General features: G+C 52.4%; 1 protein-coding gene across 2 annotated transcripts in view; it reads right to left on the bottom strand.

Annotated features, from left to right (window-relative positions):
• Window positions 1-15,633, bottom strand: part of KIAA0513 (KIAA0513 ortholog) — a 59,406-nt gene that overhangs the window by 20,088 nt on the left and 23,685 nt on the right. For both annotated transcript variants that reach the window (XM_067720662.1, XM_067720663.1), the window contains exon 2: window positions 1,551-2,054. In XM_067720662.1, the coding sequence (XP_067576763.1) occupies window positions 1,551-1,885 (335 nt within the window). In that variant the 5' untranslated portion in view covers window positions 1,886-2,054. The remainder of the gene's footprint in view (window positions 1-1,550; window positions 2,055-15,633) is intronic.

The raw sequence follows: 15,633 nt of genomic DNA, 5'->3' as shown, positions 1-15,633 counted from the left end.
GAAACACAAGAGGTCTGACGCCACCTCCAGCCGTCAGAAGCAGGGCATGGTTGCTTATTCCTCTGCACTTCGGAAGAGCCGGTCTGCTCTCTGACTCTCCACGGCTCCGTGTGAGGGGTGAAGATCGGGGGACCCCAGGCCTGGGGGTCACCCCCGCCAGGGTGGACAAAATGCTCACCTGATCTCAAACCACTTCCAATCATCTTCATGGGGGGGGGGCCAGTACTCTACCCCAAATGTAACGACAAAAAGGGGGAAGCAGGAGGCTGAGGATCCACTGGCTTCTGCAGTTTCATTCATTTAAGGTTTTATAGAAAACATCTTGGTCTCACTTATCCCAAGCACCGACACCAGATGAAATGTGAGAATTTGCCGGGCGTTTGCAGGGCGTTGTGGAAGGCCCCTAAAGAGGCATCTGACTCACCTGTCCACGTCCCATGTCGCCGACTGCCTGGCACAGATCTAGACTGGCCTTCCTGGCACATTAGTGAGCTTCTGGGCTTTCTCCCCTTTGCGTGAACTGGGTGTACTCAGAAAAAGCTGACTAATTTCGGTGTCAGTCAAACAAAATGAGTAGGAAGCCACATCTACCGCTCTCCCAGAATGCATTCAAAATCAAACATAAAAGCAGTCTGGGGACAGTCAAATATTAGGATCCTAGAACTCCTCCCCCTTCTAACTGCAGAGAAGACGGGGGCACACCTGGAAAAGGTGGAAAGCAACCTTGCCAGTTAACAAACCAGGGGCCTAAACCTCAGCAGAGAGGAACATCCTCGGTGCGTGGCGTCAACAGGCAGAAAGTCTTCTTACGCTCTAACGACATGGGAAAAGGGTCCCTTCAGCCAGAGCCCCTCAGGCCGCAATGTGTGCACGGGTAGAGGCCTCACTGAAATGCAGATGCTGACTCAGTGGGTCAGGTGGGGCTCACGACCCTGCATTTCTCAGCCCCCCCCACCCCGCGATGCTGATGCTGCGGGTCCCAGAGACGATCCGAGGGGCAGGACCGCCAGCATTTCGCGCACCGCTGTGAACGATGCAAGACCGGCCGTCAAGGCCTGAGGCCTGAACCGAGTTGGCGGCGTGCTCCCCTTTCCGCTGCTGAGACGGCCACAGCCGTGAGTCCGATTCCCGGCCCCTCGGCCTCCGCTCTCACTCCAGGCCCCACCTGTGCTACCACTGTCACTGCTCGTTGTCTGCACTGTCAAGAACCACCAACGCCAGGCCAGAAAGAGGTGCGAGGGTGGGTCCCCATCCTAGCAGCTGCTTAAGGCTCAGCTGCCCGAGAGCGTCCCAAGGGCTGCGGGTAACTGAAACCTCCTGGCCTTGTACTGCCCCTAAGTCACTGCCAGCTAACAACCACCTCTGAAGGCGTGCCCATGGGGGCTCACCTGAGGTGCCGCGGGAGCAAAGCCAGGGCCCTGAGCGGAGGGAAGGAGTGGCAGAAGCTCCCCAAGGGGGCCTACGTGCACTGGGGTGGGGCGGAGACGCGAGGGGCCCAGCAGCTTGTGAGGCCTGGAGCCCTGGCCGGTGGCGCCCTGCGAGGGGCTCACCCTCCGGAGAAGATCTTCTCCACGTAGCCGCGCATGAACTCCCGGAGCTCCAGCAGCTCCGCATCCTTGGCCGAGTCGGTGCTCTGGTTGGAGGAGAAGGACTCGCTGGAAGAGCAGCGGCGGCACTGGCCCCAGGACGGGTGCGAAGGCGACTCGCCCATGTCGTTCTCGCTGTCGGCCGACTCCGTGGTCTCACTCTCCGACGCGCCCTCGCCCGGGGAGCTGTCCCCGTCCTGCAGCTTTGGGGACAGCATCTCCAGGGGCGAGGAGGTGGATGGCTTGGCCCCGGCCCCGAAGTCAATCAGCGAGCCCACGGGGACCTCGGGGGCCTCCATGGCTCGGGGGGGTGGGGGGCACTGCCGGCAAGGATGCCAGGTGGGGGCTGGTGAGCGAGGTTCCCAGGTGCGTCAGCGGGAGCCTGAGGCTGAGCGCACGTGAGCTGCTTGGGAGCCGCTGGCCACCGGGACTGAGTCCTCTGGGGCGGCCCGCAGGGCCCTAAGGCATCTGGAATGGAAGCAGAGACACGTCATCATCACCACGAGAGCTTCTCTTCGTATAAAGGGAAAGAATTAGGGCACGAATGCCCTGTAAGAGGCTCCAAACTTCCAGAATTTGGGCCACCTGTCTGCTGACGTCATCTTCCTACTGCCCATATGGTGGGCAAACAATGAACAAACACACACCATCCGTCAGGATTTCTCCGAACTAAGCAAGGAGACCTCGAGGAGGCTGCACCCCCCGGCCCTCTCCCGCCTCTGGCTGACCAGGCTGAGGCCAGTCAGAACAGAAATCACCGCAGATGGCCGTCTGCCGCCCACTCCTGCTGGGTCACCAACCACTGAAGACGGTGTCGTCAGGCACACGCTAAGCGCACGAGTCTCCAAGGCCCACGTCTCTTCCTTCCCGGGTTCCTTTCTTAGCATTTTCCCACTCAAGACCCAGCACCTTCCTGGCTGTCGGATATATGTCCCCTCTCATCATCCCCCTAAACCCTCCCGTGGTTTCTTTCTTTTCTTTTCTTTTTTAAGCACCTCACCAGACACAAGATCTGCTGGCACATTTTAAAAAAAGATTTTCATTGTTTTTTGGCCGCACCGCGCGGCATGCGGGATCTTGGTTCCCCAGCCAGGGGCTGAACCCGCGCCCCCTGCAGTCGTAGCGCGGAGTCTTAACCACTGGATGGCCAGGGAAGTCCCTCCCTCTGATGGTTTCTAAGCAGCATTTGCCGAAGGACCCACCTCCTCCTCCCTGCCCCCTCCCTGCACTACGGCCACACTGGGCAACGGCATCCACCTCTGGTGTCTGTTCCTCCGCCCCTGAAGCTGGACGGTCCTCTCCCTTCTCCCCCATCTTCCTCCCTCAGCCCCAACCGCAGTTCTGTTCATCCCTCGGGGCCCGGCTTAGTGCCCTCTCTTCTGAGAAGCTCCACTCAAACCCTGTGCAAACTATTTACTGATTCCTGTGTGGCCCCCCTGGCATTTTACTTACACTCATTTCTAAGTCTGCTTGTTTCACAGGTAGATGTGGGCATTTCTGTTTATCCCACTGAAGTACAATCCCCTGAGGGTTGGACCATGCCCCAGCCACCTTGGTAGCCATGCGAGTGCCCAGCACAGAGTCCTAACTAAGTGTCCACTGGACGTTTGCTGAATGGATGACCAGACCTGACCATGAACACGCTCTAAGGGTCGGGAAGTCAACGGTGTAGGCAGAGCTGGGATTAGGATCTTGGCTTCTAAACCAGTCTCCTGCTGGTCAGTTCAGGGGTCACCTGCCAATTCTGGGGCTCCCTCCCCCATGACGATGGGCAGACAGCTAAGCAGTAAGTTAAAGCCCTCCTGATGTAAGAATCCAACTTGATCCTGGGCACTGTCCCTATCCTCCACCTCTACAGACCCCAAATATCTAGGACAACACCTGGCAGACAGGTGGCTGCCGATACTGCAAAACTAATGCATCTTCTGAGGGTAATTCAATATCAAAGCTGCGTTCACTGCCCGTTAAGAGCTTCATGTTCACAAATCGATTACGGGCTCCTCCAAATTCCCCAGCCCGGGATATTTTTAGATGCCCTGAGTCGGAAGGATGGAATGGCTGGCTCCGTGTCACTGGAGTGGCAACCGCCCCCCTTCGGAGAGTCCTACAAAGCCCGCCTTGGTCCAAAACAGAGACGCATACACCTCAGCTCAAAAGAACTTTCTGGGCCAGGAGAGCAACAGGGAGTCTTAGGAGCTCAGGTGGCAACACAGACTAAGGAGTCTTGGGCCAGGGCCAGGGTAGCCCTGGCCCCTTCTCGCCAGCAGGGCCGGTGAGCTGTGGTCTCTGCTCTCTGGGCCAGAGTCCCCGTCAGACACTGAGGTCAGGTTAGATCTCTAAGGTCCTTCTGGCAACCACACTCACAGACTCTCCAAAGAACAGAAAATGACACCTATAATGACTCACCGGATATTAAAAATGGAAAATCACACACTAGGAAAATGTTTGCAGCCACTATGATAGGAAAATTGAGTTAATCATATCTGTATGATAAATTCACCCAAATCCAACTAAAAATCTATATTCTAATAGATACACAAACTACTCGAATAGGCATGGCACACAAGAGGAAGTATTATTATTAAGTGCTTAGACAATTCTTCAACCCATACTAATAACCGCACGTATAGATAGGCAAATCAAAACAATTAGGTACCTGCTTATACTACAAAATAAGCAAAAATTTGAAAATTATAACCCAAAAGCAGATGAGATTAAGATAAAACTAATATTCTCAAACAATCCCGGCAATAGGGATAAATAAGACTTTAGAAAGCAATTTCTATAATTCTTATTTTTCTCTCCTCTGATCCAAGAATTCAAATGCTTGGAATTTATTCTGAGAAGATAATTCCAAACAGTCAAGAACAGTTATGTAGAGAAAAAAGCTCGCACAACATTAGTTATCGCCCTGAAAAATAGGGGAAAAAAATCTAAATATAGTGAAGTGGCAAATATATTCTAACAACTTGATGTAATGGTAATCAGCGTATGATGCAATTAGAAAAATGCTCACTTTATAGTTAAACCAATATTCCACAATCAACAAATACTCACTGAATCCTATTGCAGGCCAACCTCTTGTTTTGGGTGCTAGAAATACTGAAGTGAGTGCATTTTAATTGTACTATAATTACAACCACGTATACACGTGAAAAAGGCCTGAAAAAGGAGATAGAAATGTATTACAGGGCTGGCACCGAGATAACCGCCCCTTTTTATTTTATTATCATTAAGAGTGGAGTTTACAAATCAATAAAAATTCAGAGGAAAAGGAAACAAGTTACTGTATCTTGCAACATTTCAGGTGGTTGGTCTGAAGGGCGGCATTTATTTACCAAAGCAGAACTTGACAGCACAGGAGGGGCAAGGTCAGACCCAATGGTTACGGCTATTTCTGGCCCGGCCCAAGGCGCTCTCCCAGCGCCTTTCTAGCTTGGAAATTCGGGGAGTGCATGAGTCATCCTTTCCCAGAAGCCTCCTCTGTGGGCTCAGGAAGGAGCAGACAAGGTGAGGGGCCTGGCCCTGCAGGAGAGGAAGCAAAATTGACGGGGGGCCCAGTCCTGGGCGCCATGTGGGCAGCGTGGGCTGCAGAGTGCAGGTCCCTCTGCCCGGGATCTCATCTCTCAGCCAACCTTGCTCCCGGAGCTGAGATGCAGGTGAAGTGGCCACTTATGCTAAGGGCCTTGGAAGTGACCCCAACCTCTTTCTCCAGGAAGGAAACATAATTACGGGCCTCTGTCCAGGACAAGGTGATGGTCACTCTCAAGACACCAGGATCACACACCTCACTCGACTACCTGTGCTCTCCTAGCTGCAGAACACAGAGGAAGTGGGCCCAGTGGGGACTGACTGCACTGTCCCCGAGGAGGGCCAGCCAGCGGCTGCCACTCAGGATCGTGGGCCCAGCGGGATCAGATCTAAAGAGCTTTCTATAAAAGTGCTGAAATCTACCTCATGAAATCTTCCACGTCTTCAACACTGGCAACTAATTTAAATTTATTTCAAAACCCATCATGGACCAAAGAGAACGTGTCTGCAGATTGCACTCAATCCCTCTGCTCTGTCCTGTGTACAAGGAGGTCCCCAGACCCACTGCAGGGCCACAGGCTCTGAGACTCAGGGTTTTAAATCACAGCGGAATCTCTGCAGACAGCGTGGATATTTAAAATGCTTTCTACAGACTTGCAGCCAAACAGACCTCCCTGCAACCGCATCTTTACAATTCACCTCTTGGGCCCTATGGCAGAAGCTTCTACCCATCAAATTAGGCTAAAATTCTAAGTCAGCCCACGTCTCTGAGCGCTGAGAGGGGGCTTCTTCGGACTGGGGGTCAGGGAGGTAGATATGTGAGCTGAGATGGAGGGGGGCTGGGCCAGCCGAGAAGGCTCGAGAAGGCTGGAGAAGGCTGTCTTCTGAGCAGAGGACAGGGGTCTGGGTGGAGGAACAGCCCACACAGAGGCCCTCGGCAGCCATGACTTTGGAAAGTTCAGGAACTGGGAAGGCTGAGGAGGGAGGAGGTTGGCAAGGGGGGCCAGGTGAGACACTAGGAGCCTCGACTGGGTTCTCAGGGTGATGGGCAGGCAGCCGTGGCAGCAGTTTGGAGAAGAGAACGAGCGCAAGGGGGCCAGGGGAGGTGGTCCCGGCGGGCGCATTCGGGGGGAGGTTTCCTGACCTCCTGCCCCACCTCCCGCCCACATCCCCGCGCCACGTGGCCCCAGCTGCGGCAGGAACTCGGAAGGAGATTGCCGTCTGTGGCTGCTGCGCCACATCCTCAGGGGCTTTGCTCAAACCCTGATTTCCCCAGCCCCCGGCGTGCCCAGACTGAGCCCTCCTCCAGCAGGCTGACCTTGGGCAATCACACAGGCTCCCGGGGCCGGGGGAGGCTCCGGAACCTTCTGGAACTCTGCCTCTGCCATCCGTCTCAGGCAGCTCCCTCTCCTTTACTGTCCCAGAGCCAACAGACGTGGTGCTCCTCCCACCAAAAGAAGAGACGACAAGGCTCAATGGACCAGCACAGCCCACACGCTGGCTCAGGCTCCCTCCACCCCACCCGCCCCTCCTTTCACAGCATCAGAGAATCCAGGTGGGGGTGGGGAAGCAGGAACCCCCCCCCCCCCCCCCCCCCCGCACACAGCTAGGAAGTGACAGGGCCCAGAGTCAAAACTCAGGTGAACGCCGAGCCCAGGCTCTCAAGTCACCACGTGGGCCCTGCAGCAGCCTCTCTGATGCTCTCCTGCGGGTGTGTCTCTAGAAGCGGAGCTGAGGGTCAGAGCCCTGCACAGCAGCGAGGCTCTGCTGGGGCTGCCGAATCGCCTTCCCCAGTCTGTGCTGTGTGCTAGAACAGGGGTCCCCAGCCCCCGGGCCATGGACCGGTATCGGGCCGCGGCCTGTTAGGAACCGGGCCGCACTGCAGGAGGTGAGCGGCGGGTGGGAGGGCGAAGCTTCATCTGCGGCTCCCCGTCGCTCGCGCTACCGCCTGAACCATCGCTCCCGCCCCCGGCCCCCAGTCCGTGGAACAATGGCCTTCCACGAAACCGGTCCCTGGTGCCAAAAAGGCTGGGGACCGCTGGCCTAGAAGGCAAGCCTGGGCCACGCCCAACAAACACCTTCCCTGCCGCTGGAGCCGAGAACCTGATGTAGGGCTTCACACACATCCGTCAGATGGATTCTCCCCAGCACCAAGTCAAGCTTGTGGAGACTATTTTCTTTTCCCTTTATCGTAAATGTATCGTTAGAGAAAGATTTGGAAATAGAAGAGGGAGAAAAAGCTCCTGGTCCCACCAGGCCGACAAAATCCCATCTCCATTCTCGTGGATGCCCTTCTGGTCTTGGTCAAAAGGCAAACCCTTTTTTTTTTTTTTTTTAACCATTTCAACGGCGAGAGAAATTCGGAGGTTTATTTGGCACCTAGCTAGTGGCTGTCCCTCTCGTGACAGCTACAAACCTGCAGGGGACCCCAGTGGAGAGGGTCTGCTCTGCTCTCCCGAGGTGTGTTTTACTTCAAATGGACCTGACAGAAGGTCGACAGGCCGTCTGCGTTTGGCTGCAGGGAGGAGGGGAGACAAGTGAACTTGATCGATGATTAGATTACTGTTATCTGTTTCGGTTCAGCTATGAGAGGACTTATAATGCACGGTTTCCAGGAAAACTGTGCCTCACTGGAATAGCTGGAGGAGAGGAGAGGGAGAGGAAATAAGGGAGACCTTTCAACCCGCTGCTGCTTCCTTTGCCCTGTAGAGACTGCTGAGGACACGATGGATGGACTGCAAACCTCAAGGTTCTGCAGAGCCCTCCTCCCCTCCCCATGCGCCCGCCTGTGCCCTGGCAGGGTCCCAGCAGCACGGGGTGCAGGTACCACTTCCACACCTCCCCGGCCTGCCACAATCAATCAGTCTCACAGCGCACAGGCTCTTCCTGCACCTCCGTCTGCATCTGTTCCCCGAGCACCCCTCCTGCTCATAGGTCACAGGTCACAGAGAGACCCTGTGGGCTGGCCAGGGAGGCGGGGCTGAGGAGAGACCCCAGGTGGACCGCAGCCACAACTGAGGCTCGTGGAAACCCGCTTCCTGTCGCTCAGAACCTCTCCTGCAGCGAGACCCTAACAAGGACCTCCGTTTGCCTCTGCCAGGGGCTGGTCACAGCGCAGCCCTACAGATGGATAAATCCCCTCAGCGCTTTCTGGCTGGGTGATAACTGACACTGCCTTGGAATCAGGAAGAAATGTGGCGCTACTTGGGGCTAGGAGACAAGAGTCATTCCGAAGAATGAATACGTGTCGAGTAAGAAGTGTCAGCATGCCTTCAGATGTCAGTGTGTTCGTGCAACTGTTCAGACGTAGATTTACGTCCAGTCAATGTGGATCTAGGGCAACCTCAGGCCAGTGGAATCGAAACCCATTATTGCAGTCGGGCAACGAATGTAGTGGAGCTTCCTGGCAGCCAAAGCAAAAATGGGAATCACACCGGGTCACAAATTCTTTTCATTCCGACAAACTCATCTGTATGTGAACTTTATCCAAACACCGAACTTAAAAATCAATTTGTCAAGAAGATCCTCATATGAAAAGACACTGATTATTACAGTGGAAGTCTCTAACAGGTTCTGTAAAAGATACAGAGATGCTGAAACATACATTTTTTAAATGGATCTCCAAAAATCTGAAAGCACATGTTACATGCATTTGGAGCAGGTATCTGTCGGTTGGAGCACGCTCCTGGGTGAAGGTAAGATCTCCTCGGTGGCGCAGGGATGGAGCATCACAGACCTGGAGACGTCATAGTTAATAATATGCCCATGAGGGTCCCTCTCCCTCAAACATCAGATGTCCCCCGGGGCTCTGGCAAGCACCAATCGCCACCATTCACGGCAGAATTCTCTGAAGAGCACTGGCGCCAACATTCTGATTTGGTGATCGAAACAGAACTAGAGCTGGAGGGGTGCAGGGAAGGGGCGACCCCAAAGCCCTGCCTGAGGCACCAGCTCCAGGGGTTTAATCGGGATCAGAGCCCACACTGGTTAAGGAGACGGGAACTGAGCAGCTGGTGAGGAATCACAACCCACAGCCTCCGCAGGGAGTCTCCGAGCCATGATCTCTCATCCTCAAGGAAGGAGAGAGGACGGGTGGGGGAGGGACAGGGACATACGTAACCTGGTTTCAAAAGGGAATGAGCTCTAGAGCCTCACTCGCACGTGTGTGTGTGTGTGAGTGTGTGTGAGTCTTACAGACCCGCCAATCAAGGGAACACAGTGGAAACAGCACAAGGGCTTTAGCAAGATACTAGACAAACGCATTACAGCTCTGAGGACAAAACAGAAAAATGTGGCCTGAATCCTGTGTAATTAGGTGGTTTCATCCATACTGTATCTCGTTATCCTAAAATGCACTGTTCTGGCACTTTAAGACCTCTGAAATCAGATGTGTCTGAGCGTCGCTCCCAGCCAGGCCCGCTGGGATACAGCTGTCATTGTCCAGAGACAGGAGTAGAGCCTCTTCTACTCTTTAATTTTAAAAATCAATTCAAAACACATAAATTGTAGTCACATCACTCAAAGTGAATCAATTCCCACACAGTGGACTCCCCCCTAAATCCACCACCCACCTCAGGGAATAGAACACAACAAGCCCCCACCTCGTCCCCCTCCCCCGAGCTCCCCTCCTCCCCAAAGGGAAGTGGACCCGTAAAGGGCACGCGGATGGCAGAGAGGATGGTATGTTACAGAAACCCATGCACTTCAACGGCTCTGAGGCAACTGCAGAACAGGCCTCCGAACGTGAGGAAGCTTTAGAAGCCCTTTAACCAACTTATTTTCCTTATATTTTCCTCTTTATTATGGACAAGAGGGATGCTTCATAATAATCTATGCCCAAGTCATTCTATAGGCGTTCTTACAAGAAAGACACAATAAGATTCTAGGGACAAGAGAGCATTATGTCATAGTTTAAATGGCAGTGCCGCATCTTAATTCCTTGTGCGTAAAATAGTGGTGAATCTTACAACTGACGGGGTCTTCAATCTGAAGAAAGACGGTGGTTGAACCCCTCCCCCAGCGTCAACTTGGAAAGATGTCTCTACCGCTCATGGGCTAAGGACTCCAGCCCGGCTCTATCCTACCCCTTCATTAATTACTCAGACTTGAGGGCAGTCACATGTTGGTGGAGAACGTGGGGAGCCGAAAGCCGGAGGGAAAGTTAACTCAGAGAACGACACAGTCGGGACCCAAAAGATTCCGGCAGACTCAGGGAGGCTGAGTCTAAAAGATGCCCCTGGACGGGGAATGTGGTCATTCGCTGGGCACCAGCCAAGTGCCTTCCACGTGCCAGGCCTGCTGTGGGAGCAAAGAGATGGTGACAGCGTGGCCTCTGTCTCTGAATAACTCATAAATCATTAGCGAGGGAGTCTGACCTCCTGACTCAAAGTTTCACAAGTCCAATGTCGAGAGGCAGCTCGTTCTCGGGCGGCACACGCGCCACATGAGTCAATGGGTGTGAGGCCGACAATAACAACAGACTCGAAACTGACCTTGGGCTGCCCTGACAGAAGCACCTGACCCGAAAGAGGAGAGACGGTTTCACTCACCTCTGCTTCCGCCCGTCAGGCCGCTCCTGGACCATTCTGTCCAACCCCACCCCTTGGAAGGAGTAACCAGCTCCTCTTAGGGCAGCAAATCTCAGTAAACATGTCTGGGGACCCAGGCCTTGCTGTCCCCAGCCGTTAAGCCCAAAGCGACTCGGCAGGATCCATCATTTTGGAAAACGTAATAAACTGGCACAAGTATTTTAATTTAATAAATGTTTGGAAGACGTGTAAAAAAGCAGAGAGCATCCCCCAACCTGAGAAGAAAAACAAAAGCCCACTGGATAACCGTGTCACATGAGCAATGGTGAGAAAGTCGAGGGGATTTACTGAGGGGTAAGTAACTTGGGAAACAAGACAGTGAATTCAGGGACTTCCCTGGCAGGCCAGTGGTTAAAACTCCACGCTTTCAACGTGGGAGGGTCGCGGGTTCGATCCCTGGTCGGGGAACTAAGATCCCACATGCTGCGTGGCCACACACACACACAAAAAGACAGCAGATTCAAATCTGTGAGGAGTGGCTATGTGACCAAGGGACTAGGTTGTCCTCCATACTTCCAGAAGGGAGAACAGAGTCCCAGCAAGGTAGCCGTCTCCACCAGCCCCGGGAGTGGTCCCTCAAGAGTCTCCTTTCTAAATGGGAAGCCGGAAGCAGAAGGTGTTAGCACGCTGTTAGCGGGAGATGCTGCTGGACCTCTAGGGTTTCATGCCAATTCCATCCGGAGATAACATTTTATGACACTTAAGGCAGGTTTTTCTCCGCTGCAGCTGTCGTAATGGTTATATCCAAGATAACTCTTATTTTATGACCTCCAGGAAAAAGGAAAGGTCTAAAATATTCACAGTTCACAGGAAAAAGAGATAAGGGGCCATCTGCTGGTTCCCGCACACCTGACCTCACTGGGTCCCTATTAAAACCACCACGACGGGCCAGGCACTGTGCTAAGCGTGGGGAAAAGGGCCGTGGAAGAGACAAGTTCCCTACAGTCTAGTGACTCTGCCTGCCTCGGTTCAGCAACAGTGCACACGGCTCCAGAGCAAATCCTTTTTCACCACCACACTGCCCGAATCAGAAGGGTCCAGGAATTCAACGAGCCCCAACTGGATTAGGGAGGAAGGAAAGGGTACACTATGATTACAAACCCACAGGTCCTCCCCAGTCTGAGACTTTGAAATTTCTTAGTTTTTCCAAAGTTGCTCGAAGTCTCAAGTCGCCTCCCACCAGGGTGTGGATGTACCTTACGCACTTTACTAATGTTTAATTCATCCCAGGTAGTTCTTCAATGAATTGGCGAGCCCGCTAGTTTAAGGCCACAAGGAGGAATTTGGCGACAGGTGTTTCCCATTAATTCTCACCACTGACTTACCGAGGTGGTTGCATTATAACCAAATGTTCGAATTTACTAGGCACATCCCTCCCTCTGTGAGCAGCTGCACTGCTTTAGTAGGAGAAGGACAGAGCTGGCGATTCAGTGACAGCCGGATTCGATCTGGATACAGACGGCCTTGGCCTTCCATCCTTTTGGGTAACGTGGCAAAATAACTGCATACTTCCCCCACCCCTGGCACGAAGACAGCCGCGCTCCGTCGGATTAGGATAGGCCCCCTAAAAGCTCTGAAACTTGGTCCTTCTCCTAGAACCCAAGGCGGTTGAGGGATGGAACTGAACAACATCTAGTCTCTTTGGGGTTGGTGCTTTGCTCCACTGGCCCAGCTCGGGGCCAAAACGAAGAGCCGTGCAAACGGACATCTGTGCCTCCGTGGGAGGGAAGGCTCTGGGCAAATCCTCCTGGATGTGGGATCACCTGGAGGCCGCAGTAAGCGCTCTGCTTGAAACCCGCTGGTGTCCGTCACCAGTTAGCTTCATCTCTGGCTGCTGGTCAAGGAGCTCTGCCATCTGGAGCTGGTCAAGGCTGCCCACGCAGCTCTCCAACGGCCACATGCAGAGGGGATGCTGTTGTCATTCAAAAGCAACCTCACATAAGCATGGGCTGCTGGTTTCTTCAAGACAGAACTTCTGCATAATCAAGCTAGTTTCCTCCTTCCCTCTCTCTGACACACACTGGGCCTTTGCTAATGCCTTCTTCATTTCTCTATACACACCACCCACCTCCCTCTGGCTAAATCTCTTGGCACATACAAAACCTGCTCTGCAACATGGAGAAATCTGAAAATTGTGGTTGTGTCACACCGGTGCTTTCTCTAGGTCATCTGTGGTCTTTTGAAATCCTCCCTAATGTTGAAACATGTTTAAAAATATTTTTTAAGTCTATCTATTTAATTTATCCTAAGGAACTAACCCCCCAAATGGCCCCAAATACCTCTATGCAGCATGCTTTATAATAGCAAAAAAAGTGAAAATAAACTAAACGCTCAACAAGAAGAAAGTTATGTCAATTCTGCTACATTAATTCTGGCACTCCACTGAAATAGGACAGCAATAATGACAACATGGCATATTGTGAAAATACTTCTGTTAAATGAAAAAGACGTGGGAAATGAAAAACCGAGATGTAAATTTATATTCTCCCTGTAATTACAACTATGTAAAAATAATACAAGGCAACGCCACAGCTATCCTGTCTGCCTTACACTGTTGTCATAAGGATCAAATGAACTAATAAAACAAACCAGAGAAGAAGAAGGCAAATGGCTAAAGTACTGTACGAATTCTGAATGGGATTCATGTCAGGCACTGGAAGAATGTTCAGTACATGAATCGACAGGGCAATGGGGACTTTAAAGATCACATCAGTATCAGAGACCCTGGAGGAAACGGCCACTTCCGAAGTGCTGCCTTATGATTTTCAGATGGTTTTTGCTTTCATCTGTGTCAACACGTGGAGACTGAAATTCAGTGACACTTAACGGTATCTGCAGTCCTCTCATTCAGAAAATCTTTTAACAAAGCAAGAGTTATTCTTGCAATAAAGGCTTTGCTTTATTTGAGAGAGAGAGAGAGAGAGAGAGGATCTACTTTAAGAGGTTCTTTTTTTTTTTTTAATGTTTAATAGATCCTTTCCAGGGAGCAGATTTAGTTATTTATTAGGTTGCACCGGGTCTTAGTCGTGGCAGGCAGCCTCCTTTTTTTTTTTTTTTTTTTTTTTCCGCGGTACGCGGGCCTCTCACTGTTGTGGCCTCTCCCGTTGCGTCTGAGCACAGGCTCCGGACGCGCAGGCTCAGCGGCCATGGCTCACGGGCCCAGCTGCTCCGCGGCATGTGGGATCCTCCCGGACTGGGTCACGAATCCGCGTCCCCTGCATCGGCAGGTGGACTCTCAACCACTGCACCACCAGGGAAGCCCTAGGTAGGCTCCTTAGTTGCAGCATGCATGTGGGATCTAGTTCCCTGACCGGGGCTCGAACCCTGGGCCCCTGCATTGGTAGTGCGGAGTCTTATCCACTGAGCCACCAGGGAAGTCCCCTAAGAGATTAATTCTTTATCAAGCCCAGATCGGATTCTGCAGCACGAGGCTATATACATTGGTGACCACCTGGATACAAATACCCAAATACGCTAGATGAAAGCCTCTTGAATCTCAGAGAGACCTTTCCCTGCTTCTCTATGTGTACATTTCCTGACACCCCCAACGGAGAGGAATAAAGCTCATTTGCTTACAGTAAACCATTCCCTTCAACCTGGCAACCTGAGTGGGTGAGAAGGAACCCCCTTCACACTGTGCAAGGCTAGATACGTAACGATGGGGTAAGGGAAGCTCAGGGAGAGGGTTCCTTCCATCAGTCCTTTACGTGATGCTGCAGGTCAGTTATTTCTGTTACCATCCACCCAATCCTTCAACTTTTACTCTTTTATTTTCCTCCTTCTCCACACGAGCCACAGTTCTCCTGCATCAGTGACATTCTGACTTCCTCATGTGTCCGTTTAACCTGGACGTTTTGTTGAACGTCTCTAAAACTCCCGTCTTCTGGCTTCCTCATGGTTCTGAGTGAGATGGAGTGAGCACACTCCGTCCTGTCTCACCCACTGAGTGTGGCTATAAAACGTGGGCAGAATGGACAGGGCAGCTATTGGAGGACTCTGGAAAGTAAACAGTAGCAGGCCGAGGAGGGAAGATCATCAGAATTTGCAGCACCCCCAACATGGTGGTGATCCTGCCACCTCCCCACTCCAGGACCGCCAGCCTGGACTGAATATGACCCGATATCCAGAAACAGGTATCAGCGGAGCTCCAGAAGGCTGGTCCTGGCTTGGGGAGCAGGGAAGCGGTTGTCTAATTCTCAGAGGCAGTGAGCCCAAACCCAGGGCTTTTCCTTTTCTGTGCTTCTGTCTTCTTGGAGCTCTCACGCCCCAGTCTCCCAGCAAATCCCCAGCAGCAGAGGGGTCCACAGATGCCTAAAACTTTGCGGGACGGAAGCCTCCTTTCCAATTGGAGGAGCTGAAGCAGGTGAAAACCCCACTGAATTTTTCTCTCTTGGTCCTTCTCTTGCTTAGTCACAGATGTGAGCTAAGTCCCAGGAAGAAGGTAGCAGAACAGGAGAAATAACGCCCCTGCTTTCTGGCTGAAGAACCAAACAGAAGGGGTCCCTGGAACTGGAAAGGACTGGGGAGACTGTGGAACAGGAGAAGCTCAGGAGAACAACCCCATAAAGTGTGTATGAGCCCCCGGGCTCAGTCCTGAGATGAGCATGTGTAGGTAGAACCCTAAACAGCATACTGTGGACTCTGGGTACTGAACTTCAGGAGAGAACCCTGCCAAGGTCCCACACTGGCCACGGAGTGACACGTAGGGGCAGATCTGAAAAGCACCATGAAGACTCTGAACACACAATTGATACTGAAACTCACAGAAGGCTGGTAGGGACTTAGAATCTGAACTCAAATTGGTTGAGTGTCTGCTACAACAAAGATGGCAACATTCTCCACAGGACTGAACCAAGACCAAGAGTCTCATAATGTAATATTCATATATTCAGGATCAATCCAAAATCACTCAACATACAAAGAATGAG

The sequence above is a fragment of the Pseudorca crassidens genome, chromosome 20 (genome assembly GCF_039906515.1).
Source record: "Pseudorca crassidens isolate mPseCra1 chromosome 20, mPseCra1.hap1, whole genome shotgun sequence".
NCBI lineage: Eukaryota > Metazoa > Chordata > Mammalia > Artiodactyla > Delphinidae > Pseudorca > Pseudorca crassidens.
Note: the sequence above shows the minus strand (reverse complement) of the source record. Positions and strands in the feature narration are given on the sequence as shown.